Source organism: Petromyzon marinus, chromosome 6, assembly GCF_048934315.1.
Source record: "Petromyzon marinus isolate PM22_M1 ecotype Great Lakes invasive population chromosome 6, UKy_Petmar_22M1.pri1.0, whole genome shotgun sequence".
In the NCBI taxonomy this organism is placed as follows: Eukaryota; Metazoa; Chordata; class Hyperoartia; order Petromyzontiformes; family Petromyzontidae; genus Petromyzon; species Petromyzon marinus.
The window spans coordinates 18,506,354-18,533,480 of NC_133672.1; the positions used below are offsets into that span (position 1 = coordinate 18,506,354).

Consider the following 27,127-nt stretch of genomic DNA (forward strand, 5'->3'; position numbering starts at 1 on the left):
TCACACTCCGTGCACGCATAATAGAGTGTGGGCAATTCTCCACTCATGATGGGTTAAACAAGGCAGGGAAACTTCAACTGTGTTCGGGCAATGCGGTCATGCACACGGGGCTCATTCGCCTTACTTATCTCTGCTGTGGAAGAGGTTTTCTTTATCCCATATTCAATCACTTTATCTGTCCTGTGGGAGAGGGTATGGCATCGACGTATTCCACCTACCCTAATAATGTATGGATCAAATGGGGTAACTTTCTACCAAAAACCAGCAGAACAATAGAGTGCAGGGTATATTGGTACTCGTCACTGAATGCATTGGACGTTGATTGGCAATTATGATTTCTTGGAGTTGGTACGCATTATTTTGCTCCATGTGGCAATTTGGATATAATATAAAACGACAATCCCTGATTAGAATGCAAAGCTTCTATAAAGTGTGGCCCCCTCTACAGCCACAACAACATTGCTCTGAACATAGCAACATAGGCCAGCATGCACACAGATAACATATGTCACCGGTAGCACTGAACACTTGCCAGCGTCGAACAGATTTATGTTGGGCGACCAAGAAGCTTTGGTAATATAGGATGTGGTAATGGGTTGTAACCAATTAACCCAATAATTGGATCCAAGTACAAGCACGCACTGACGGTGGTCAGGGCCTCCTGGTGCGAGTTATCAGATGGCTGGAACTGGCTCCCTCGAGTTGCCAGTAGTTTTGGCAGCCTCACAAGTGTAGTGAGTCCAACTGAGTCGCAGACGTTGTTCCTTTCAGAGGCAACACATTTATTTGCAACACCGTAACACAAAGGGGTAACTGCCCCTTAACCAGATACAACCTAGGGTGGTGACCACCCAGCTAACTACTCTATACAGAGGAGTTACTGTTACGAGGGGTTGGACCCTCACTCAGGTCTCCGGCCACGTGGTTCCTCGTAGGACGAAGAGCTTCCAGCTTGAGACGCAGAGCTTCCAGTTTGTAGAACGAAGAGACACCGGTCCCTGTCAGGGCCCAGCCTTATATCCCCCTACGGTCGGGGCCGCTCCGCCCTCGGCCCCGCTCGCCTTCTCGAGCATTCTCATTCCCTCTCAATCCCTCTCAAGAGCTCTCCCCGGACACGTGATCACCCACTAACCCCCCCCCCCCACCTGGGGCCCCCTGTGTGGACAATCCAGATCACGTGTCTACGGGGTCAACCAGAGTGCCATGGCCCGGGGCAACCCTGCCCCTGAGCTGACACTCACCCACTTCCCCTAGTGGGAGCCCCCACCACACGCTGTGCGTGGTGCCCGCGCTATCCCAGTGCTCACCAAGCCCCGCTAGGGCTGGTATTACACACAGCCACCCATACGGTGCTGTCCACAATGTAGGAACATGAAACGGCACGGCCCTTCTGGGCCAGTACCATACAGTGACATCCTTGATGTCACTACATCACCCCCCCCCCACCTTCATAGAATCCAGCCGTTCTGGCTGTCAACACCCCCTATAACGAACAATTAAGTGAAGTGTAACGAGAATAGAAAAACAGTGTGCCTCAACAATAACAAGAACAAAAATAAATATCCCAACCCACCTGTACAAAAATTACACTATCCACAAATGTACAAACCAACTAGGGAGAAGGGCATGAACCAACGAACTCATAACAACACAGCAACAATAAAATAAAAATCGCGAAAACCATGGGATCCCCCATACCATCACACCTCCCACCTTCACCGTGTAACAACGCTCACGAGCTCAATGGCGGCCAGGTCCAGCCAATGACCGCCACGACTCAGCGAGCGCGACAAGCAACCGACAGCGTGGGAGCGTGTGAGCAAGAGGATCATGAAAACCGAGTCTTTGAGCGAGTCCGTGATGCCGGGCCCCCAGGGGAGGTGGGCTCGCTCACCCTGGAGGACCTGGGGGGAATGTGTGAATGTTCCGCCGAACCCGGCTCCTCACGGAAAGCAGTCGGCCGGGTCGACGGATCCTCCGCGCTTGGGACCTACAAGGCCAGCATGTGCGGCCGTGCAGGAAATGTCAGTCGTGCGGCACCTGGGGGCGGGACAGAATCGCTCCGCTGAGGACCAACCTCAGCGGGCACACACACCCCGGCTCGGACACATTCGACGCTCTGGCCCTGCGATGTGGAGATGAAACGAATTCGCGCGGCGTGATAAACGGTTTCAGGCGAGAGGGATGCACGAACCAACTCCGCCGACCCAAGCTGACCTGGATAAACTGTGGTCGAACAACCCGAACGACATCGACCGGCCCCCTCCAGGGTTGTAGTAATTTAGGCGATGTACCCACGATCACCTGCAGGCAGTGTAACCAGGCCTTGGCCCCAGGCGTCCATTCATGCAGGGAATTACGCACACCTCTAAGCCGTTTGTTGGCCAATTGTCGCGACTCAGAATTAACCCTAGAGGCTTCCCGTGCCTTGGAAAGCTTCTGAAGAGTGAAACAAACGAAGTCAGAAATCCTGGATGTATACTTTGTCGGTGTGGCCTGTAACTGTACATCGATGGGGGGGGTCGTATTCCCTTCCATACACTAAAAAAAACAGTGAGTAGTCAGTGGACGCGTGCGGGGCCATCCTGTAAGCGGCGAGGACCACAGGGACATGTAAATCCCAATCGAGTTGTGACTCGTTGACCTGGTGGCTCAACATGGAAGTCAGAGTCCTAAGTAGCCGTTCGACCATGCCATTCGTCTGCGGGTGGTACGGCGACGTGCGCACCTTCTTTGTACCCAAAGTGCAGACCTCATGCAACAATTTAGAAGACAAATTATTGCCCTGATCAGTCAAAAGGCGTTCAGGAGCACCTTTGTCCATAACATAACCATTGAGGAATGCCTCTGTAATAGTCACAGCCGATTGATTAGGGAGTGGCCAAGCAACAGGCCATCGAGAAAAATACTCAACTCCTGAATCAACTGCAAACGGGGGTCTGGCAGGGTTCCAACAGCGGCTTCCGCCGTGCACACTGCACGCACCCCTTCAGCAAATCATCCACATCCGCGGACATGGCCGGCCAATAGAAATCCCGTTTGAGCATGGCCAGTGTCTTCTGCACGCCCAGGTGCAAGAGCCGCTCATGTACAGCCCAAACAACCTCGCCTCGCAGGGCGGTGGGGACAACTATGGTGTAACGGCGCAGCCCACCATCCCAATGCATGAGTAAGCTGCCCCGCAGTAGCACCGAGGCGACGCCCCGTCGATCATCGCCCCCGTCAGCTTCCCTCACGCCGACACTGCAATTTAAGTAGCGAAGCGTCTGCTGCCTGAAGGCATCCCCATTCCTCGTAATCTGGACCGAGGACTGCATCCCCTGCGCCCGAACCGGCGCCCGTGCTGTCCGTCGGCGCATCGGCAGATGCGGCGAGAGGAGGGGGCAAGGTCATATCATTCGGTTTACATCGCCCGGAACCCGAAAAACATGCACAACCTTCGTTCGTTGGAAATCGCGATAGGGCATCGGCATTCGTATGGTGAGAACCCCTGCGGTACGTAATGTGGAACGAGAAGTCCTGCAGGATCTCCAACCAGCGTGATAACTGGCCTGACGGCTGATCCACACGCAGCGCATATTGGAGCGCACCTCAAATTGTCTACCGTACAAGTAGGGCCGGTACTGCTGCACGAAAACCACAATGGCTAGCAATTCACGACGCATAACGCAGTAACGCTGTTCGGCCGGAGACAGCACTCTACTGCCGTACGCAACAACTCTCTCCACCCCGTCCACAACCTGCCGGTATTGCTAGCGTCCGTATAGAGGATGAATGGCAATGAAAAATCTGGATAACGCAGGGGAGGGGAGTTCACCAGCCATTAACGCGTGAAGAGGTTTCGCGATTGAGGCGAACCCGGCGATAAAGCGGCGATAAAGCGGCGATAGTAAGACGCAAAGCTGATGAAACTGCGCACCTCAGTCACCGAGGTGGGGGTGGGCTAAGTACGAACGCACGCAGTTTTCTCCGGGTCGGTCGCAATACCCGATTTATCAACCATGTGGCCAAGAAACCGAACCGAATTCCGGAGGTGACATTTCTAAGGTTTGAATTTCAAGTTAGCCGCACGCATTTTGAGAAAGACAGCATCCAAACGGAGCAAATGGTCATCAAGTGCGGCTGAAGAAGATCATTTCGTCGAGATATATTAAACACGAGTCCCATTGGAGACCCGCCAGGACCAGTTCCATCAAACGTTGGAACGTGGCCGGCGCGGAATGGAGCCCCATGGGAAGCCGGTTAAATTCGAACAATCCCTGGGGTGTACGAAAGGCTGTCTTAGGTCTCGAGACATCGTCAAGCGGCAACTGCCCGAACCCGGATAGAAGATCCAGGGTGGAGAAGAAACGTGCCCCTGCCAACGTCCATGCGAGGCAAGGGATACGCATCCACAACAGAGACCTTATTAAGCTTTCTGAAATCGACGCAAAATCGTAAGCTACCATCGTGCTTCTTCACAAGCACAATCGGAGCTCCCCAGGGACTGGTGGATGGTGAGATGTCTACGGCCAACATCTCATCAACCGCCAGTCGAACATGTTCCTTCTTCGCCGGGCTCAGCCGGTAGGGATTCTGTCAGATAGGGGCCGCATCGCCCGTATCAATGTGGTGACTCAGGAGTGACATGCGCCCAATATCAAATTTACCTTTGCTAAAAATATCCGAAAATTCCCGCAAGGGCATCCGCAACTTCCCTATCTGGTCCGTGGACAAGATACCACTGCCAATGCACAATTTGTTAATCCAACTTTCATCCACATCACCTGATTGTCGCGTTTAAGGCCGGCGACGCATGAGCCAACGCCGTACCCTCCTGGATGACCTCTGAAAAAGAGGTTCCTGGTCGTTGATACTAACGTTTGGACCGCCACCAATTTCAAGCGGAGGGGAACCAACATCTGCGCGCCAGGAGGGATGCTCACTGTTCGCTGCGCAAGCGCCTGCATGGTAGCGTTGGCCGTACACGACCGAGTAGGAGAAGGCAAAAATGCATACAACGGCCGGAAGGCAATTCCAAACAGCCATGGTCAATGCAGATTCTTACGGGCATCCTACCAAGGAAATCGATTCCAAGAAAACATGGAACAGCCAGGGATGTAGAGACCAGGATGTGTCCTGATAGTTACGTCAGCGATGCGCACCTCGGCTGTTATCCGACCGATAATGCCCAATGAAACACGGTGCATCAACAGGGTCTAGAACCCGACATTTAGAGGGAAAAATATGGTAGATCAATATTGAAATGATAGTTGCCGACGCACCCGTGTCAACTAGCATTCTTATTTCTACACCCAAGCATGGTAGAGGAACCCGCGGCCACCACTCGATGGGCCAGCTCCGACCACTGATCCGGTCGGAGCTGACGAACCTCACGATTATGCATAGGACTCCCCGCACCACCGCGCGACCGGGACGCGAACCGAACCGCCTAGATGGGTGAGGTGAGGCCAGGGGTCGAGTGTGGAGTGCGTCGCGACTCGCCTTAGGGTGCAGGTGAGCGTAGGGTGGCGGTGATGCTGTGAGGCGCCGTCGCGGTACATGGCAGCCCGATGACACGTGCCCCGGCTGGCCGCAATTGTAGCAGGTAACACGGCCGCCCCTGGAACGAGACGACGATCTTGGCCGCTGCTGCTCGTCCGTCCATCGTGCATCCCCGTGACCTCGGTCACCACCACCGAGTCGACGCGAACGCCGAAATGGGCTCCGCTCCATCCGACGGGTCCGGCTCCATACGGGACGCGGCACACGTCAACAGCGCCCTGTCCCATTGTAGAAGTTGCTGGGCTTGGATGCACTTAGCGACCTTAAGAGACGTCGTCATACTCGGCTGGAAGGATGGTGTGGAGGGATTTCGCTAAGGCTTTCGCTAGCGCCAAAAGTGCACTATGGAAGGCGAGGGCCGACTCGTTCTCCCCCTTCCATCGCGTGGCGAATTAGTGGCGCGTGTTCGCCGAAAGCTAGTAAATAGACGCTATCTGGTCGAAAGCCTGCGTGAGGGTGGTCCTTTCTGGCAGCAAGATGGCGAGAAACGCTCCAAGGGCATCGTCGTCGAGGGCGGCGGGCAACGCACGCAGCGCCTCCGCCTCCGTCCATCCTGCCAGGTCAGTATTCATGAGGAATCGCCGCTTGAAAGCCACCCAGTCGCCACTGGTAGCCGCGAACTCCTTAATGAAGAGAAGTCGCCGTCGGAGAGCCGAGATGTCCATCGGCACCGACGGCGCGCCTTAAATTTTGGCGGGCTGCGCGTTTAGCGCCGACAACAAAATGGCGACCGAAAGCGCAGGCTGTGCCGCCGAGTTTCCCGCCTGCTGCGAAACGGATGCAGAGTCGCTTTCCACGAGCGGCACCGCCGCTCCCTCTTTCACCGGCGAGACTGCGGGGCTGATCTCCACCAGGAACGAAGCCGCAGCGTGGAGGAGCTCTGCAAGGCAACCGTGCGTCCCCCGGAGGGACGCCCCCACCGACGGCGAAGCATCGAGCAGTCGGCTGGCGCCCTGCTCCACCGGCAACATCTCCCCCGCATCCCCCGGAGCTGTAGGTGGCACGAGGTCCTCGTCCTCGCTGTCCGACGTCCTGGTACGTGGTCTGTGACGTGTAGACAGTCTACAGCTAGCTGAATAACTAGTGTGTTGGCTACTTCTGACACCAGTTGTAGTGAGTCCAACTGAGTCGCAGACGTTGTTCCTTTTAGAGGCAACACATTTATTTGCAACACCGTAACACAAAGGGGTAACTGCCCTTTACCAGAGTGGTGACCACCCAGCTAACTACACTATACAGAGGAGTTACTGCTACGAAGGGTCGGACCCTCACTCGGGTCTCTGACCACGTGGTTCCTCCTAAGACGAAGAACTTCCAGCTTGAGATGCAGAGCTTCCAGCTTGTAGAACGAAGAGACCTCGGTCCCCTCTCAGGGACCTGCCTTATATCCCCCTACGGTCGGGGCCGCTCCGCCCTTGGCCCCGCCCGCCTTCTCGAGCATTCTCATTCCCTCTCGATCCCTCTCAAGAGCTCTCCCCGGACACGTGATCATCCACAAGCCCCCCCCCCCCCCACCTGGGGCCCCCTGTGTGGACACTCTGGATCACGTGTCTACGGGGTCAACCGGAGTGCCATGGCCCGGGGCAACCCTGCCCCTGGGCTGACACTCCCCCACTCCCCCTCGTGGGAGCCCCCACCCTACGCTGTGCGTGGTGCCTGCACTATCCCAGTGCTCACCAAGTCCCGCTAGGGCTGGTATTACACACATCCACCCATACGGTGCTGTCCACGATGTAGGAACACCAAACGGCGCGGCCCTTCTGGGCTGTCACTACACAAGCATGAGCTGCAAGTGGCACCAATTACAGGGGTGTCGCAGTGTCATTAGAAATGTGGGCAAAATGCTGAATTTGATTAATTGAATGTCTGACACATGCTGAACCGGATACTGTAGAGCCGCCACCATAGGATCCCTTCCTTACAAATGTTTGCTGGCAGCAAGGACTAGAAGCAGAGTCCAGTTTTACACTGCCAAACTGATATGCAATAAATCGTACTATCCATTGGTTGATTCTTCCTATTACCCACGGACAATAGGTTAGACCTGGAAGCGGTTGCTGCAGGTGCAGATTGCAGCAACAATATGGTCACTGTTTGCATCGGCATAATACAGTAGTGTAACGATGGACTTTAAGAATAGTATGATGATGGATTGATGTATGATGACAACACTGTGTGCATCCAATTTGCAGTTACTTTCACTTGTAAATATGAATATTGTTCCAAGAACAGCACCTCCCATAAAAACGCAGATAATGGAAGTTCCACTAGGATGTACACCAAGGTTGTCATGCCTATCAGAGTGGTAGACCTCAGCAGAAGGCCACGGAGGAGCTACATTGGTTTGTTTCTGGGAAATGGACAATGTAATTAAAAGCATTGATTGAGGATGCGCATCCATGCAGATGATGTGAATATCAGAATGGTGAAGTTACACAAAACTCAATTATGAGTGGAATTCCGGCACACTTGGAAAAACAGAAAGCCCACTGGAACTGTACCTCTGTTTTTAGACATTAATGGCGATACCCATTGTACCTGCTTGATGAAATGTCGAATAAAGATGATACACCCTGTGAGGTTATTTGTCTGGCTTCGAAAGCAGTTTTGTGCTGCCGTCCGCTGGAATGCTACACATGCTTTGCTTTATCAGTTGCAAAAAGTTCCACGCCTGCCTCGTACTGTCGTGGCCCTACTTGTAAACGTCACCTATTCATATCAAATTTTTCCCAACTACTGTTGCTCCAACATTCAACTTCGCAAGTAAAAAACCCAGTGTGCTCCTCGTGCAGGGCTGATACTTCCACAAGGCTAGCAACATCGGTGCTCTTTGCATCTTCAGTCTACAACAACGTGAATGTGCAAACTATCCAATCATCAGTTTATTACATCTAATAACAACGCTGTCATGGAGGCTTATGGGTGGATCTCACTATTTGCTTCCTCCCTCATGCACAACGCTTGTTGTTACATCCATAAGGATTAGACTTCCAATACAAAATAGGCCTAAGGCTGAATGATTATCTTATATAATAAATGTAATTTGTCTGTCGGTCTGTGTGTGTTCATGCGCTTGGGCAGTGTGCTTATGACCGGCTCCAGTTTAACAGCAGAGGTCTCACTCCGAATCAGTTGAGCGGCAATATCTTTTCATCGGTTGCGTAACGCTGTGTGGAAGCTACTTGGTCTGTCGCTCCGCACTAAGCTTCAGGTCTTCTTGGCCACGGTCATTCCCTCCCTTCTCTACGCTTGCGAAACGTGGACCCCCTTAATGGAACATCTTCGCCAGTTAGAAACATTTAGGCTAGCCTGCCTACGATCCATCCTGGGTTTAACCAGGCTGGATTGTGTGAGGAGCTCACAAATCCTTGAAAGATCTGGGCAAGGTCCCATCGGTGAGTTCCTCCGGCAGGCAAGGCTGCGTTGGCTGGGTCATGTAGCCCGCATGCCCAGCCACCGCATGCCGAAACAGCTTTTGTTCGGCCGGATTGAGGGGGCTAAATGGGCGCGGCATGGGCTAGAGAAGAGATTGAGTGATATGGTACATGAGGACGTAGAGCTGAGTGGACTTGCCGATGACTGGTACCAGCGGTGTCAAGATCGGCCTCTGTGGAGGAGGCTCGTGAAGGACGCTACTGGGCAGTTGGAGGCAGTCGCCCTCCAACAACAACGGAGGGCGGAGGAGCGACGCTCACAACAACGAGCGGAGCGCCGGGTGTCTAATGCACAGCAAGTTGGCACAGTAGGGGGCATAGGTGGTGCATCAGTCAGTCATCTCAGTCAGTCGACCCGTGGCACCTGGGTCTGCCCCGTGACCTCCTGCCAGCGGGCGTTCGACACTTCACGTGGCCTCAAGGTGCACATAACCTGGCACAAGCATCGTGGTGACGTCACCGCAACTTAGTGGTGAATGGCGGTTGTTGTTGTTCATGCGCTTGAGGGATTTGGCTCTCAAACGGTAAAAAAAAATTAGCCAGGTACCACGCCGTAAGACCCGCGTTTGGCAAGCGCTATTCCTTAAAATTTGTTAAATTAGCGATTTAGTTCGATTGTTTTACTTATTTATTACGCGTGCTCGGCCATACCAACTCGCGCACTTTCGGTGGGGGGGGACGGACCATGCAAAGTCACACGCGTTCAGTGCGGGTGAGGAGGAAATTTACTTTCGCCTTTAAAATGCTATACAAATACACACAACGCTGAGGAAAAATAATTCAGTGTGATATCCTCTTATCCCCCCCCCCCCACCCCAATGTGTGCAGTTATTGCTATTAAGTCCATAGCGATTATTTGTATAGCGCTTAGATAGTCTTGTAGCGCGGCCGGGGGATGGTGGGGGGGGGGGGCGGCCCAGCCCCAAGCCTGCCGGCTGGAAAATCTAGGCAAGACCGGGGGCTCTGCACGGGACTAAGCATCACCACGCCACTGTCAGGTTCGTGGTTTGTGCAATACAGTCGATATATACTGCTATAGTCAGCATGTACTACTGTTGTGATAGCAGGTACCACCACAGTCAGTATACACTGCTGTAATCATTGCAGGTACCACCACAGTCAGTATGCACTGCTGTCGTGAAAGCAGGTACCACCAAACTATGCATTGCTGTAATGATAGCAGGTCCACCACTGTCCCTATGCACTGCTGTAATCATAGCAGGTTACACCACAGTATGCACTGCTGTAGTGAAAGCAGGTATCACCACAGTATGCACTGCTGTAATCATAGCAGGTACCACCACAGTCAGTATGCACTGCTGTAATCATAGCAGGTACCACCACAATATGCACTGCTGTAATCATAGCAGGTACCACCATATTCAGTATGCACTGCTGCAGTTAAACCATGTACCACCACAGTATGCATGTCTGTTATCATAGCAGGAACCACCAGTCAGTATGCACAGCTGTAGTGAAAGCAGGTACCACCACAGTCAGTATGCACTGCTGTGGTGATAGCAGGTTCCACCACAGTCAGTATGCACTGCTGTACTGATAGCAGGTACCACCACAGTATGCACTGCTGTACTGATAGCAGGTACCACCACAGTATGCACTGCTGTAATAATAGCAGGTACCACCACATTCAGTATGCACTGCTGTAGCAAAAGCAAGTACCACCACAGTATGCACTGCTGTTATCACAGCAGGTGCCACCAGTCAGTATGCACTGCTGCAGTTAAACCATGTACCACCACAGTATGCATGTCTGTTATCATAGCAGGTACCACCACAGTCAGTATGCACTGCTGTGGTGATAGCAGGTTCCACCACAGTCAGTATGCACTGCTGTACTGATAGCAGGTACCACCACAGTATGCACTGCTGTACTGATAGCAGGTACCACCACAGTATGCACTGCTGTAATAATAGCAGGTACCACCACATTCAGTATGCACTGCTGTAGCAAAAGCAAGTACCACCACAGTAAGCACTGCTGTTATCACAGCAGGTGCCACCAGTCAAGTATGCACTGCTGTAGTCAAAGCAGGTACCACCAAAGTCCGTATGCACTGCTGTGGTGATACCAGGTACCACCACAGTCAGTATGCACTGCTGCAGTGATACCAGGTACCACCACAGTCAGTATGCACTCCTGTAGTGATAGCAGGTTACACTAGTCAGTAGGCACTGCTGTAATGATAGCAGGTTACACCAGTCAGTAGGCACTGCTGTAGTGATACCAGGAACCACCACAGTCGGTTTGCACTGCTGTCGTGAAAGCAGGTACCAGCACAGTCGGTATGCACTGCTGCAGTTAAACCATGTACCACCACAGTATGCATGTCTGTTATCATAGCAGGAACCACCACAATCAGTATGCACAGCTGTAGTGAAAGCAGGTGCCACCACAGTCAGTATGCACTGCTATGGTGATAGCAGGTTCCACCACAGTCAGTATGCACTGCTGTATTGATAGCAGGTACCACCACAGTATGCACTGCTGTAATAATAGCAAGTACCACCACAGTATGCACTGCTGTAATAATAGCAGGTACCACCACATTCAGTATGCACTGCTGTAGCAAAAGCAGGTACCACCACAGTATGCACTGCTGTTATCATAGCAGGTGCCACCAGTCAGTATGCACTGCTGTAGTCAAAGCAGGTACCACCAAAGTCCGTATGCACTGCTGTAGTGACAGCAGGCACCACCACAGTCAGTATGCACTGCTGTGGTGATAGCAGGTTCCACCACAGTCAGTATGCACTGCTGTACTGATAGCAGGTACCACCACAGTATGCACTGCTGTAATAATAGCAAGTACCACCACAGTATGCACTGCTGTAATAATAGCAGGTACCACCACATTCAGTATGCACTGCTGTAGCAAAAGCAAGTACCACCACAGTATGCACTGCTGTTATCACAGCAGGTGCCACCAGTCAGTATGCACTGCTGCAGTTAAACCATGTACCACCACAGTATGCATGTCTGTTATCATAGCAGGTACCACCACAGTCAGTATGCACTGCTGTGGTGATAGCAGGTTCCACCACAGTCAGTATGCACTGCTGTACTGATAGCAGGTACCACCACAGTATGCACTGCTGTACTGATAGCAGGTACCACCACAGTATGCACTGCTGTAATAATAGCAGGTACCACCACATTCAGTATGCACTGCTGTAGCAAAAGCAAGTACCACCACAGTAAGCACTGCTGTTATCACAGCAGGTGCCACCAGTCAAGTATGCACTGCTGTAGTCAAAGCAGGTACCACCAAAGTCCGTATGCACTGCTGTGGTGATACCAGGTACCACCACAGTCAGTATGCACTGCTGCAGTGATACCAGGTACCACCACAGTCAGTATGCACTCCTGTAGTAATAGCAGGTTACACTAGTCAGTAGGCACTGCTGTAATGATAGCAGGTTACACCAGTCAGTAGGCACTGCTGTAGTGATACCAGGAACCACCACAGTCGGTTTGCACTGCTGTCGTGAAAGCAGGTACCAGCACAGTCGGTATGCACTGCTGCAGTTAAACCATGTACCACCACAGTATGCATGTCTGTTATCATAGCAGGAACCACCACAATCAGTATGCACAGCTGTAGTGAAAGCAGGTGCCACCACAGTCAGTATGCACTGCTATGGTGATAGCAGGTTCCACCACAGTCAGTATGCACTGCTGTATTGATAGCAGGTACCACCACAGTATGCACTGCTGTAATAATAGCAAGTACCACCACAGTATGCACTGCTGTAATAATAGCAGGTACCACCACATTCAGTATGCACTGCTGTAGCAAAAGCAGGTACCACCACAGTATGCACTGCTGTTATCATAGCAGGTGCCACCAGTCAGCATGCACTGCTGTAGTCAAAGCAGGTACCACCAAAGTCCGTATGCACTGCTGTAGTGACAGCAGGCACCACCACAGTCAGTATGCACTGCTGTAGTGAAAGCACGTACCACCAGTCGGTATGCACTGCTGTAGTGATACCAGGTCCCACCACAGTCAGTATGCACTGCTGTAGTGATAGCAGGTTACACTAGTCAGAAGGCATTGCTGTAGTGATAGCAGGTTACACCAGTCAGTAGGCACTGCTGTAGTGATACCAGGAACCACCAGTCAGTTTGCACTGCTGTAGTTAAAGCAGGTACCACCACAGTCAGTGTGCACTGCTGTCGTGAAAGCAGGTACCACAAGTCGGTATGCACTGCTGTAGTGATAGCAGTGCATACCGTCGATGTGTGTGTGCGTAAGTCGATGTGTGTGTGTTAGGCAACGTGTGTACGTGGTGTGCGTGTGTAGACAACTACTATTTTAAAATCAATTTACTTATTTTCACAATAATAATGCGTGTGTCTAAGTCCATGTGTACGCGTGGGTCGATGTGCGTGTCTGCGGCGATGTGTGTGTTTAAGTCGATGTATCTGTGTGTGCGAGTCGATATGTTGGTGTTTCTGTTAGTCGCTGTTTATGCGTGGCTCCATGTCAGTCAGTTTAAGTCCATTTCTTTGCGTGTGTGTAGGTCTATGTGTGCGTGCGAGTCGATGTGTGTGCTTTATTGACCTAGTAAAGGCCTATGATACCATCAGTAGGCCTGGGCTCTGGGTTGTTCTTCGTGCTTTCGGAGTCCCTGACCCTTTGCTCACCATTAATGACCTTCATGATGGTGAGCGGCCCCGGGTAAAACTACGTGGCCAGGAGTCAGAGCCATTCCCTGCACACCTTGGGGTGCGACAGTGATGTCCTCTGCCTCCCACATTATTTAGCATCTATTTTGACCACATAGTTCGTGAGGCCTTCAATGGCTGTACTGGAGGATTTTAAATCTGGTACAGATACAATGGGAGGCTGATTGATGCTCGGGTGTGGTCAAGAGATGGCTCCCTATTGCTCAACCATGTTATGTATGCCAATGATCTGCTGATTGCTGCTCACTCAGAGGAGGAGTTGGAGGCGCTGCTGCTGAACCTGGAGCTTGCCACTAAAAGGTGGGGCCTTACCATCAGCCCCACCAAAACTAAGCACCTGCCTGGGTATTTTGTACCATCGGACAATCCACCCCCACAACTCACAACTGGTGATGGGCCAGTTGTGGAGAATTTTGCATACCTGGGCAGTGTGCTTATGACCGGCAATACAAAGACATCCAACCTAATAATTTAACATTGGGGAAACAAAAGATTTTACATTGGGGAAACGAAACGACATGTCTCGGACCGTGTTCGCGAACACATGGCAGATCTGAAGCACGGTAGGACCAATACCTCTGCCACTGCTGATCATTGTTTGAACGCTGTGGGCACACACGAAATAGATTTTTCTAAGACGACGGTACTCTGAAAACCCACTGGCTATCATCAGAGATTTGCTCATTAAGCCATCCAGATATATAAACACACAACTTCAACCGAGAAGATGGGTACAAATTTAGCAATCATTGGAAGGACGTGATTAACCAGGTAAAGTCTTAACCTGCTGTGATGTTTCCATCCTTCCTGCGATTTTAGCTGACTCTCTGAGTTGCATTATTAAGTTGGATGTCTTTGTATTGACGGGCTGGATGTCCTTCGCGCTCAGTCACCGATGCTGTGACATACTAGGCGAGTCACCGATGTTGCGACATACTAAGCTCGTACATTGACATGCTAATCTCTCACAATGCAATAGCCACTTCCATAGCCTCAGGGAGACCATCTATAGCCCCCCCCCTTACCTTGACGCTGCACCCATCTTAGGCCTATATAAGACCTTGTTTCAGTAGCTTTCTCTCTCTCATCTGAAGACGGTCGCTTGTGTTGCGATCGAAACGTCATGATCTATTAATTTTCTATCTACGTGACTTTACCGAAAGAACCAAAGAGTATGCTTGTTGTGTTTAGTTTGTTGTCCTTCCCCGCACCTCGGATTAGCATGGTTGGCTATGTACGGTACGACAGAAGTTCAGCATACAAAGGAGTCAAAGCACTTGCCCCGAGCATAACGGAATAGTCCTTTGCGATGTAGTCTGCAGACAGTGTCGCACTTTTCCAAGTGGTGGATACATTTCCTGATGACATTGGGAATAAGGATTATTTTGGCTCTGAAACAAGGATCTGACCACCCAGCGATATAGCTTCCATAACTAACTCCCTGGTTAGGATAGTTGCATGCAGTTAATTCCAAAGATATCTCAGAATGATTATACCACAAATGAGGCATGTTTTCCTTAACGTTTGTTCTTAAATGTTTAAGTGCAATGTTTTGGACTCCCTCAATTCTCACTGCCGTGCAGACACATGAATGTACATGGGCAACATTCTTTTCTTAGACTCATTATGACTTGTGTCATGCAATGTAACGAGTGTTTCTGTTTGTCTTCAGTATAATATTGCAAGTGTTGGGCTCCCATCAGCTTGTGCCCGGTAATAACTAAATGTGGGGGTTGAAGCACGCTTGGATAAACTTATTTTATTAATGTAAAACGCAGCATGGGTGGTGAATGAAGGTTGGTCAAACAGCCCCTTCCCACGGCCTTCCTTCATCCAGGAGTGGGGCTGACAAAGGGCTGTAAGAACAGTGGCATGTGAGAATTTATTTATTATGAATGTCGTTAAATAAGTGAACCAAAAACAACCACCAAGACGTTGTACAATAAAACCTTCTCTAAACTAAAATTAGCTTTAAATGTATATAAACGATTGAACCGCTCAGCGTGCGCAAATATTAAAACTTCACGGAGCGTTTGAATGTGACTTGTCAACAGCAGCTACCGTAAGGTACCACCAGCGACAGCCCTTGTCCCTCACGGGGCACGCGGTAAGGTAGTCTTTCACCTAATTTTATCTTCAGGATTTGGCCCCCTTACTTTTATCACGAGTAAGTTTCATTGCTAGGTTTTTATGCTTTTTTTTCTTTTCATGCATATTGTGTGCAGTGCTCTGTGATCCATGGATGAAGATCACTATACAATTCCAATTTATAATTTTATTATTAACAAACAAATGCACTTAACGATTTTTACTTTCATCATTAGAAATTTCAATATGTGCCGCAAACCAATAATCGATTTGTCTTTATTATCCCATGAGATTATCAATAATGCTGAAGAAACTAAATCACCAAACCAAATGAACACGAATGAGAAGATATATTTGACCAATTGGATGTAATCGGTTGTTGCAACGTTTGCAAACACCACCCAAAGAGCAGTATTGAAGGCTTGCACCTGCATCCCATTAGACACTCGCAGTACACCTAATACCGCAGTTCAATCATTCACCCAAAATAAATGCTAGCAATAAATTAATCTTTGTAATTATTCTTCACCTACACTGCTCATTAGAGGAATCCATGATAAACCTCAGTTTGGTATAACACAAATTACTGCTTTTCCCCTCCTTCATACCACAGCAGCATGTCATTGCTAAACATCGAGCTAAGACTTGTAATCAACTCAACGTACCTTGCACACTCATTTAAAACACAAGCTCAATTAGATGCACAATGCAATTTTGTTTTTATGCATCACCCAAATACCACACGTGAGGCAGGGCACTTACCAATCCATGAGACATTACGAATAATGGGATGAATTTTCAGTAAGTTAAAATTAATCGTGAATATCTAAATGTCAAATCCATGTATATTTAAAGGGTGAATACTTAAACTCACACCTTAAGCATCTATACATAAACATTTAGAGACAAAGCCCTTGTTTAACTTTACACAACCAATGATGGCTCAAAGCAACTTTTAATATTAAATGTTGACCCCAACACACCAAACCTCCCGAGATGCCTTTTTGTATCCCAATGTGGATATTTACGCATTGTACCAGGTACTCGTTAAAAACGGTCAACCTGAGGAAGCCACAAGAAGAGTGTCAACTAACACTTCCATCGATGATAAAGTCCAGCAGTCAAATGCACGTCAGCAGGATCATCGCACAGTACATTGAGAATCACCGCCCAACAACAGAGTGCACTCGTAGACATTTACACAAATATAGAGAATAAAACTTATCCAAAATAATAATACAAAACAAAAAGACCCCTTTAGAAGCCAATGAATTATATCATACAAATGAATGGAAACCTTGAAGTAATACAATGGTCACCTGTGCACTGCTACTCATGTAATTCCATGAACGGCAATAAAACTTCACAAATCCTGAAATCAAATCCCAATACTGTAATTCTTACCATTGACACAACTACTTCACCATTGCACCAATGCATAACAATGTAAAAGCCACGAAAATATAATAATCAGATATAAATTAACAACTAGAGAGGGTCCACTCATTTGATCTCCATTTACCATCAATATCCCCAACATTCCTGTAGTCTGCCAAACAACCCACAGGTTAACGCCATAAGAAAATCCTTTCAGAAAACGCTATAACCTCCATTTAACCTTGGCAAGCTCCACATCTCATTAGACCTCACCTGATCAATATAACTTTAGAAAAAAACTAAAAGTCGCATGTCCAAAACTCGTTTTGAAATCACCTCTATACAAATGAAATGCACATTCATCCGCAGCCAGTACGGGAACATTCACTTGCCTTGGCAGTGCATGTGTTGACCAACCGGTGGTGTTCCAATTCATCTGTTGTGATAATCCTAAGTCGTTGGTTCACTTGTCATCTGCAATGCTCAACCCTTCTGTTGCAGAACAGTAAGGTGAATGTGGACCCTTCACTTTATTCATACCTCATGTTTAATATCAATAACTACAGCTATGCTGATCATGCAACATCAAAGGCCATCCCCACACAATCGCCAATCTTCACACATCCATTACAAGACAAAGCAATGCCTTGGTGCAAGCCGATTTCTGGCACAATACTCGCTGAAAACAATATCAGTTATATTTTCACGTCAGTCACATGCTTGTCACGACACCAGATTTCACATTCCCACAATACAAATACAAAACACAATCCTTCAAGTACTGGGAAAATACAATGAACAAGAACTCCTGTTTTTCTTCAAGGTTTACAATTTGTGCAATGACTTAATATAATCAGCTTATTGTAATTTGGGAAATGGGTAAAGTTAACTTTTGACATTGGAAACACGCTTCACGATGATGCACGTAAATTCAGAAACCCAAAATGAAATGTCTAAAGGTGAGCTATGTTAGTAGTGTGCAGAGCTTGTTTTCTGCACATGTGGCTATATGAAGGGTTTGTATTGGGGTTACAGCCGGAGCCTGGGCAGTGTGATATGCAGCACATTAGGATGCTTGACATTACCATGCATGAACTAAGCCCTTTTTTGCATGACTCAATTTCACACATAAAACACACCTCTATAAATTCTGCACAAGACAACAAAATTGCCAAACACGGCAAAAAATAAACTGTTCATTTCGTAATCAAGCAAGTCGCATTGCGTTTTATACCTGCTGTCAATGATTTCCATAACAGTGAGTTATGCTAACTTTGCCATTTTAAGGCCACGTTTCCACAACCAATCGGGAGTGTGCTTGCCCTGTGAAATGGCCAGGGCCAATGAACCCGCTTTTAAACTTGCTGCCGTGTTAGCAGACCCGACACTGAGTGAGCTTGGGAACATGCTACACCACTTAAACCTGGGCTGATCCCCACAACCAGTCATGACATCACTCGGTAAGTGTAGAAATGGTATACGCGTATAGTCTGAATTAATCCAAGGCTGATTTAAACCTTGGAAAAAACATAAAATGTAATTCCCAACTGCCATGCAGTGGGTTTGGAGGATCCAAAGGGGGTGGGTGGGGCGAGACAGTGAGAGCAGAGAAAATTACACGGAGCCTCATGGTTTAAGGTACACATAAGCGGGAATGTTGCGAGGCGGCTCAGAGGTCAGAGCATTGAGCTGGCACTATGGAGATCCTGTGGTAGAACCCAGGAATGCCTGCCTATGATTACACTGTGTAACAAAAAAATTGTTCCCGGTAAGTGTTATTTCCGAATTTCTTATGCCTCAAAAGTACAGAAAATGGCTATTATTCCCCACAAACTTTATTTTGTGATCAGGACAGTGATATTTAGAAATTTACCTATTTTCAATGAGAATACGTGTGTATGTGTCATTCCTTCACAAAGTCCTGGTCACAAACGCAAAGTTTGTGGGGAAAAATAGCCATTTTCTACACTCTTTAGGCATAAGCAATCAAAAAATAACACTTACTACCCATGGACAAAAATCGTGTTACATAGTGTTATTAAACCAGTTTCACAAATGTAGTGATTTGATGATTTCAAACTATTGACGAATAACTGCACACGTAAAAAACACATCCCATTAAGTGTAGTTCTAGACTTTGACTCCAATATTGCTTTGACTGTCAAGAAAAACTCTCATTTGGCAGCATAGCTAGACAAGTATTGCCCTCTACTCAATAGCCCAGAGGTCACTTGAAGGGATAGCAAATGTATCTCTGAGAACTCTGCTGCCTTAGAGACAATGATCTTCACCTAACAAGTTCAGTTTTCTAAGAGCACTTCAACCTGCTCTTGCCCACCTTAATTTCATGCAATTCGATTCTGGTGCACTTTTTAGTTATTCTTAGGTATGGATCCTCTTAATATATTTCAACTTCCATCTCCAACAAATCTCTATATTTGTTTAGCGAACTTGTACGTGAATTTAGTTTTACTCGTACAATGCATTTTCCTCGAGTCCATATTTGCAGTAATTTTAACAGATCTGCAATGTTTTCCTACAATATCCATTGGTTGACTTTCATCAGCAAGAAAAATGTTCACTTGTGTTTATGCCTCTGTTCTTCCAATCCAATTTGTGAAATAAATCCAACGTCCATGTGCATATAGACTATATAAGGAATATCAAACACCAATACACCGAGCCATTTTATACTATCAAAATGTATTAAACTGTAGAATTTGATGCAGTCATTCAAGCTCTTAAACCAATACAGTACCTACAAAATATATTTAAATGATAAAACCTTTCACAAGGATACAACTACACTGACATTGCATTAAAAAGTGACCACAAGCTTCTCAGAGGATTCAGGCAAAGAGGTGCACACTCATGTAAAGTTTTATGTGTTTGTATATATAAATCGACCTGCTAAGCTCGGTCATGGAAGCATGTATTTATATAACATATAAAGTAAAAGTTAAAATACAATCATAATAATGCCTGCTGGTTGTTCTGAGGTCACGATGTCCCACATGTAATTGATTTTACTGACAAAAGATGTATCTTATTAACAGAGATAAACATTTGTCAACCGTGAAAGAAAACTTTTACGTAAAACTGCATTTTATAAATCATACCGTATTTAAGTTGCGTGTAACTCTGGGCTCAGCATCCATAGCCACAATGTGGCAGGTAACCACAAGGATTCCAGAGCATCAATGTGTTTGGGTCCAAGCCCGCTTGCACGTTCGCACAACTGCGTCAGGTTTGAGACGATAAAACTCGGCTTGGATGGAGGTGCTACCACAATTTGACGAGGTCAATATACGTGCAGACTCAACTGCCATATGTTCGAAGCAAAGCGAACACACGTGATGAACGTACAATGATGCAAGCCATAATGCTTGCTAAACTTCGAGCTTTTTTGTGGAATTGAAAAGCAACAAACGAATGCCACATGGGTTCCTAAATAAAGGTGGCAGGACTATTCCAAGATTTAACTACGTTTTGAAAATACTGTAAACTAACCTGCAATGTATCTGACATTCTTAAAAAAGGTATAATCATCTCACAACACAATCTGATATTTGTAAAAACTTCAAATTGATATACGGAAATTATTTTTAAAACAATGGCTGTAAAATGCCATTGCCGGTTAAGCAACCACGGTGGTCGTAAGAAGATTAAACATGAATTGTCAAGATTTACCTCGCACAAATATATACATGTTCTTACGCGAGATATTATTATTGTCTGGAGGACATCAGTTCAAGCATTTATGCAGTTGTTGGTTCACCAATTAAAACCATTTTAATGAGCACATGACAGTTCATGATACTTACACAGCAAGGCAATTAACATTCACGGAGTGTCCACAAACCCAAATGAGGTTCACAGCACAGTGATGTCCATTTTTTTACTCAAACCATTTCCTTTTCATTTTGCTTCGAGTTGCTGCACTTTAGGAAGCACGATTGATCTACTCTTGCACACGGGCACTTTGATCTTAACGGGATCAACTCATAACAATGTGGCAACGCCACTCCCACGGCGGAACGCATTTAAATCGCTCTTAAATCGTGCAGCACATCAGCAGCAATGCTATCTGGAAGGGGCGCGTACAGATGCTGCAGTTAGCCAAGGCCGGTGCTGGCGGAGCGAGCGTGTAGATAAGTGATGGTGGATATAATAAAGGCTGGTGTTGGGAGGCTAGTGCCTAGGGAGGGAGACATTGTTGCTGGGAAAGAGGAGACGCTGGTGAAGAGCAAGAAGGGAGAGAGAGGTGCTAGATGACATGGAGGCTGGTGCTAGGGGATAGAGCGGCTGGCGATGTTGTATCAAGCAGAAGGAGGAAGAGGTGGTGGTGGGAGGGTCATCATCGCTCGCGGTCACCGATCTGGCCCCGACCGTGCACACGAGATTTACTGTATTACCGCTCGTGCACAGCCACCGCGGTGACATATTAATATTATTGCTATTTTATCCATGGCATTACACCCTTAATGCTGATGTTAATGCGGGCCAACAGTCGGGCTGGATCATCGGGTAAGTGTTGTTTTTTTTATTATCACAGCCGCTCAAGCCGAGACGCAGTATTAATGGGCGCCGGGCTCCATTCATTCGGGCTCCGCGGGAGACGGCAATCGACAAAGGGCGCGAGATAACCAGAGATCGTAACCGTGACAGCGATGGTAACCTGACGACGGTAACCGTGACAGCGATGGTAATCCTACTGCGGTGTTCAAACCATGACACCTTTGGAGACGATAATAACCATTAACCATGCCAGCGATGGTAACCACGATAGGGATGGTTACCTGCCAAGAATGAAAATCATGCTTGCGATGGCAACCACGATAGCCATGAGGAGACCGGGATAGTAACCAGGATAACCATGAGGTGACCGGGATAGTAACCAGGATAACCATGAGGTGACCGGGATAGTAACCAGGATAACCATGAGGAGACCGGGATAGCCATGAGGAGACCGGGAGAGCCATGAGGAGACCGGGATAGCCATGAGGTGACCGGGATAGCCATGAGGAGACCGGGATAGCCATGAGGTGACCAGGATAGCCATGAGGTGACCGGGATAGCCATGAGGTGACCGGGATAGCCATGAGGAGACCGGGATAGCCATGAGGTGACCGGGATAGCCATGAGGTGACCGGGATAGCCATGTGGTGACAGGGATAGCCATGAGGAGACCGGGATAGCCATGAGGAGACCGGGATAGCCATGAGGTGACCGGGATAGCCATGAGGAGACCGGGATAGCCATGAGGAGACCGGGATAGCCATGAGGAGACCGGGATAGCCATGAGGAGACCGGGATAGCCATGTGGTGACAGGGATAGCCATGAGGAGACCGGGATAGCCATGTGGTGACAGGGATAGCCATGAGGAGACCGGGATAGCCATGAGGAGACCGGGATAGCCATGAGGTGACCGGGATAGCCATGAGGAGACCGGGATAGCCATGAGGAGACCGGGATAGCCATGAGGAGACCGGGATAGCCATAAGGTGACCAGGATAGCCATGAGGTGACCGGGATAGCCATGAGGAGACCGGGATAGCCATGTGGTGACAGGGATAGCCATGAGGAGACCGGGATAGCCATGAGGAGACCGGGATAGCCATGAGGAGACCGGGATAGCCATGAGACCGGGATAGCCATGAGGAGACCGGGATAGCCATGAGGAGACCGGGATAGCCATGAGGTGACCGGGATAGCCATGAGGAGACCGGGATAGCCATGAGGAGATCGGGATAGCCATGAGGAGACCGGGATAGCCATGTGACCGGGATAGCCATGAGGAGACCGGGATAGCCATGAGGAGACCGGGATAGCCATGAGGAGACCGGGATAGCCATGAGGAGACCGGGATAGCCATGAGGAGACCGGGATAGCCATGTGACCGGGATAGCCATGAGGAGACCGGGATAGCCATGAGGAAACCGGGATAGCCATGAGGTGACCGGGATAGCCATGAGGAGACCGGGATAGCCATGTGACCGGGATAGCCATGAGGAGACCGGGATAGCCATGAGGAGACCGGGATAGCCATGAGGAGACCGGGATAGCCATGAGGAGACCGGGATAGCCATGAGGAGACCGGGATAGCCATGTGACCGGGATAGCCATGAGGAGACCGGGATAGCCATGAGGAAACCGGGATAGCCATGAGGTGACCGGGATAGCCATGAGGAGACCGGGATAGCCATGTGACCGGGATAGCCATGAGGAGACCGGGATAGCCATGGTTACCAGGCTAGAGACGGGGACCGCGATGCCCGCGATGACCACGGCGGGCGGAGGAGGAATCCGCGAGACGGCGCCGTGTGCTCGAGCATTGCTGCTGTGTGCTCGTGGACGATGATGATCGTAGTGCTGCTGCTAATGTCCATGATGCTACTGCTGCTGCTACAGACGATTAATTTATCAAATAGAAAAGAAAGCGCGAGGAATCCCCGCATGGAAATCCTCGGGCCGCGGCGCGGCGAGGAGAGCAGCCGGGCCGCGCCGGGCCCGGAGGGAGCGCCGCCTCCCTCATCATCCTCCTCCTCCTCATTGCCTACCTCCTCCTTCCGTCTCCTTGCCGCACCGCGCCATGCACGCGGGAAGAGAGGCAGAGAGAGAGAGAGACAATGTGTTGAGGTCGCTTCGCGTGGCCGGGCCGGGCTTACCCGTGAGCACGCCGACCCGCAGCCCGTTGCCCTGCATCGCGCGGCCGCCGCTGCTGCCGCCGCCGCTGCTGTTCTCGGCGTCCGCCGCGGACATGGCTCCTCCTCCTCCTCCTCGCGGGGCGGGGCCACGGGAGCCGCGCCAGGGACCGCGAGCATTTGCGCCTCGCGGAGCGGGGAAAGGGGTGGGAGGGAGGAGGGGGTGGTGAGGGGCGGGGGAGTGGTGGGGGGGGCTGAGGGGCGGGGGGAGTGGTGGGGGGAGGGAGTAGGGGGTGGTAAGGGGCGGTGGAGTGGTGGGGGGAGTTGGGGGCGTGAGGGGCGGGGGAGTGGTGGGGGGAGGGAGTTGGGGGGGTGAGGGGCGGGGAGTGGTGGGGGGAGGGAGTTGGGGGGAGGTGAGGGGCGGGGGAGTGGTGGGGGGGGGGGCTGAGGGGCGGGGGGAGTGGTGGGGGGAGGGAGTAGGGGGTGGTAAGGGGCGGTGGAGTGGTGGGGGGAGTTGGGGGCGTGAGGGGCGGGGGAGTGGTGGGGGGAGGGAGTTGGGGGGGTGAGGGGCGGGGAGTGGTGGGGGGAGTAGGGGGTGGTGAGGGGCGGTGGAGTGATGGGGGGAGGGAGTTGGGGGGGTGAGGGGCGGGGGAGTTGTGGGGGGGGGCTGAGGGGCGGGGGGAGTGGTGGGGGAGGGAGTTGGGGGCGTGGTGAACAGGGGGAAGGGAAGTTGACTTCTTATACTAGTAGGAACCTCCTGGTTACACCAGCCCACAGGGGATTATTGTGTCCGTCCGTTCGTCGTACATCCAAAAATGGGAGGGGTGGGGCTGGGTGGAGAGGGGAGGGGCTGGGTGGGGCGGGTGGGGCTGGGTGGGGAGGGTGAGGAGGGGCTGGGTGGGGAGGGTGGGGAGGGGCTGGGTGGGGAGGGTGGAGCTGGGTGGGGGGTGGGAGGGGTGGGGCTGGGTGGGGAGGGGCTGGTCACCCCGTGGTGCCCTTATAAAACTCAACGTTTAACCTACTTACGCCGGCTTGTGCCCGCCCTCGGAGTCGGGCATATTTGCGGAATACACCACGCCACCGTTGACCCTGGCCATTGACCGAGCAACAAAACGTTCCTACCAGCTCCCTCTGCAGGAATGTGTTTTCGCATGGCTGATGTACGGTAGATGCAACCCCACGACTACAATGTCACATCCAGGTGGTCGAGCCAGACAGCCGCGTCAGGTGGAGCGGAGTGTATCGCTGTGATGTCTCCTTCGTATTTGTGGATCGGGAATTGCGTCGTTATATGTTGTATGGTCTGTTCTGAATGACCACAGTCGCACAACACTGGAGAGTTTTGAATTTTACTTTTGTGCATCAGGTATCCGCATTTGGGAAGGTGACTTCTTTCCTCGATTCGTAAAACTTCCCGGAGTGTTGCATCGTTGCGGCGGATGGGTGTGGGAGAGATGGTGTGACAGCACGGACAGCCAGGGTGTGGGGTCGACTTGAGGGTTCCAGTGATACACCTTCACATTGCAGTGTTCAGTTGGACATCAACAGGTCGAGTGGTGGCTTACTTCTCGTCCATACTGGTGCACAGTATTCGGCTGCAAAATACATAAGGGCCCATGTTGATGTCCTTAGCACTGGGTGCTTGCCAATCTGGACCAGGTTGACCCCTTGTTTTGGTCTTGGTGGCTAGGGAAGTGGTGAGGGTAGTGGAGCGGGGGGGGGGAAGTGAGGGGGGATAGTGGATGGGGGGGGGGAGAAGGTTTGAGTGAGGGGATTGGGGGACTGGGGAGTGAACTGCAAGAGTTGGAGGGAAAGGAGGAGTGGCTGGCAGGGGCAGGATTATCACCTCAATGGAGACTCAAACATCGCATCTCCTGGCATTGGCATTCCCCTTCATCGAAGACACCGGTGGTCAACCATCAACTGCATTAGAACATTAACAGTGTGTTGCGCCCATCTCCTTCATCCATGGAAAATTAAAGACGCAAGCTACAGAAGCGTGCCTGAGGTCATGGAACCCGACCTACGGACCGTATAGTAAATTACTATAGTCTGTGCTCCATCAACGGAGGATTAGCAAAGATCCATGAACTCTCTCCAGAAGCCCTCTTGTGGCTAGCCGAGCTCGCCAGTGGCATGTAACTATAACGCTCCATCTCCCGACAGAGCCGATAAAATCAAGTTGTCAGAGGGGAGGAAATATCCAACTGATTTGGTTTGCGAGCAAAACCAGAATGTTTAAAAGCAAGCAAAATGTAACAATTCTGAATGACGTTTAAGCTGGAGATTACAAGCAAAAAAAAGCTCTACTCTCGCATGGCAGTAGAGCTTTTGCTAAACGCCCAATGATCCTGGAGTGTTCTTGGTTGTTGAACGTGCGTTTTAATTTGTTAGTGCCATAGCTTCTTCAGGACGTAGTGCTGGATGCTTCAAGAAGTGAAGCAAAGCGTCGGACATAATGCGAAATAACACGCGGTACAACCCTGAAACATGTCAAAGCTATACAGCACTTCTCCAGCATTATGTGCTAGTCTGTTTGATGAATTTCTTGAGCAGATGTGCTCTTTGTTTAGGCGTGTGTCTCCTGAGCTGATGTGATAATTGTTAAGGGATGTTTCTTAAGCGGTTGTGTGTTTCCATGGGTGTGTTCATGTTGGATGCTATTCTGTTGCATGTTCATTGAGCAAACATGCTCTTTGGTTCATAGGTGATCTTTTAACTCTCAAGTTGAAAGATACTTGTAAGAACACCATGAGTGGATGTAAATGTAATGTTTAAGAGAAAATAAATGGTAAAAAATACATAGTTTTTGCAATACACATACTTTTATTTACACTCAAAAGTGGAAAATAAAAAAATTTCACCCCAGGAATTAATACAATTTGATGTGTTGAACAAAAGTGGGTGACTTGCATCACGAAAATTAAACATAACGAAAGGAAGCCACCCACTTTTATTCAGCATATCAAATTTTATTAATTTCTGGGTTTAAAAGAATGTTTTTTCTACTTTTGAGTGCAATTGAACTATTTTATTTTACCAGGTAAGGCTCACTAGAGCTATTTGGCTGTTTTTCAGAAGCGACCTGGCCACAAATGAGGCCAATTAAGTGGCTTATCACGTGGGAATTTATAGCAGCCAAATACTCGAAGCACGTTTCTAAATGTGGAGGAAAAAACCGAAGGACTCGGAGACAAATCCATGCGACCACAGTGAGAACATGCGTGAAGGTCAGCATCGAATCCACGACCTCCTGTATACAAGGCGAGCTTATTAACATATCGCCACTGCGACATGTTAACAGTGAAGAACAGCATCAGTATAACCC

At 49.6% G+C, this 27,127-nt stretch overlaps 1 protein-coding gene across 1 annotated transcript in view; it reads right to left on the reverse strand.

Moving 5' to 3' along the window:
• Positions 1–23,957, reverse strand: part of LOC116939339 (gephyrin-like) — an 88,597-nt gene extending 64,640 nt beyond the window's left edge. The window contains exon 1 of the mRNA XM_032947565.2: positions 23,824–23,957. Within this exon, the coding sequence (XP_032803456.1) occupies positions 23,824–23,917 (94 nt within the window). The 5' untranslated portion in view covers positions 23,918–23,957. The remainder of the gene's footprint in view (positions 1–23,823) is intronic.
• Between the last annotated feature and the right edge of the window lie 3,170 nt (positions 23,958–27,127).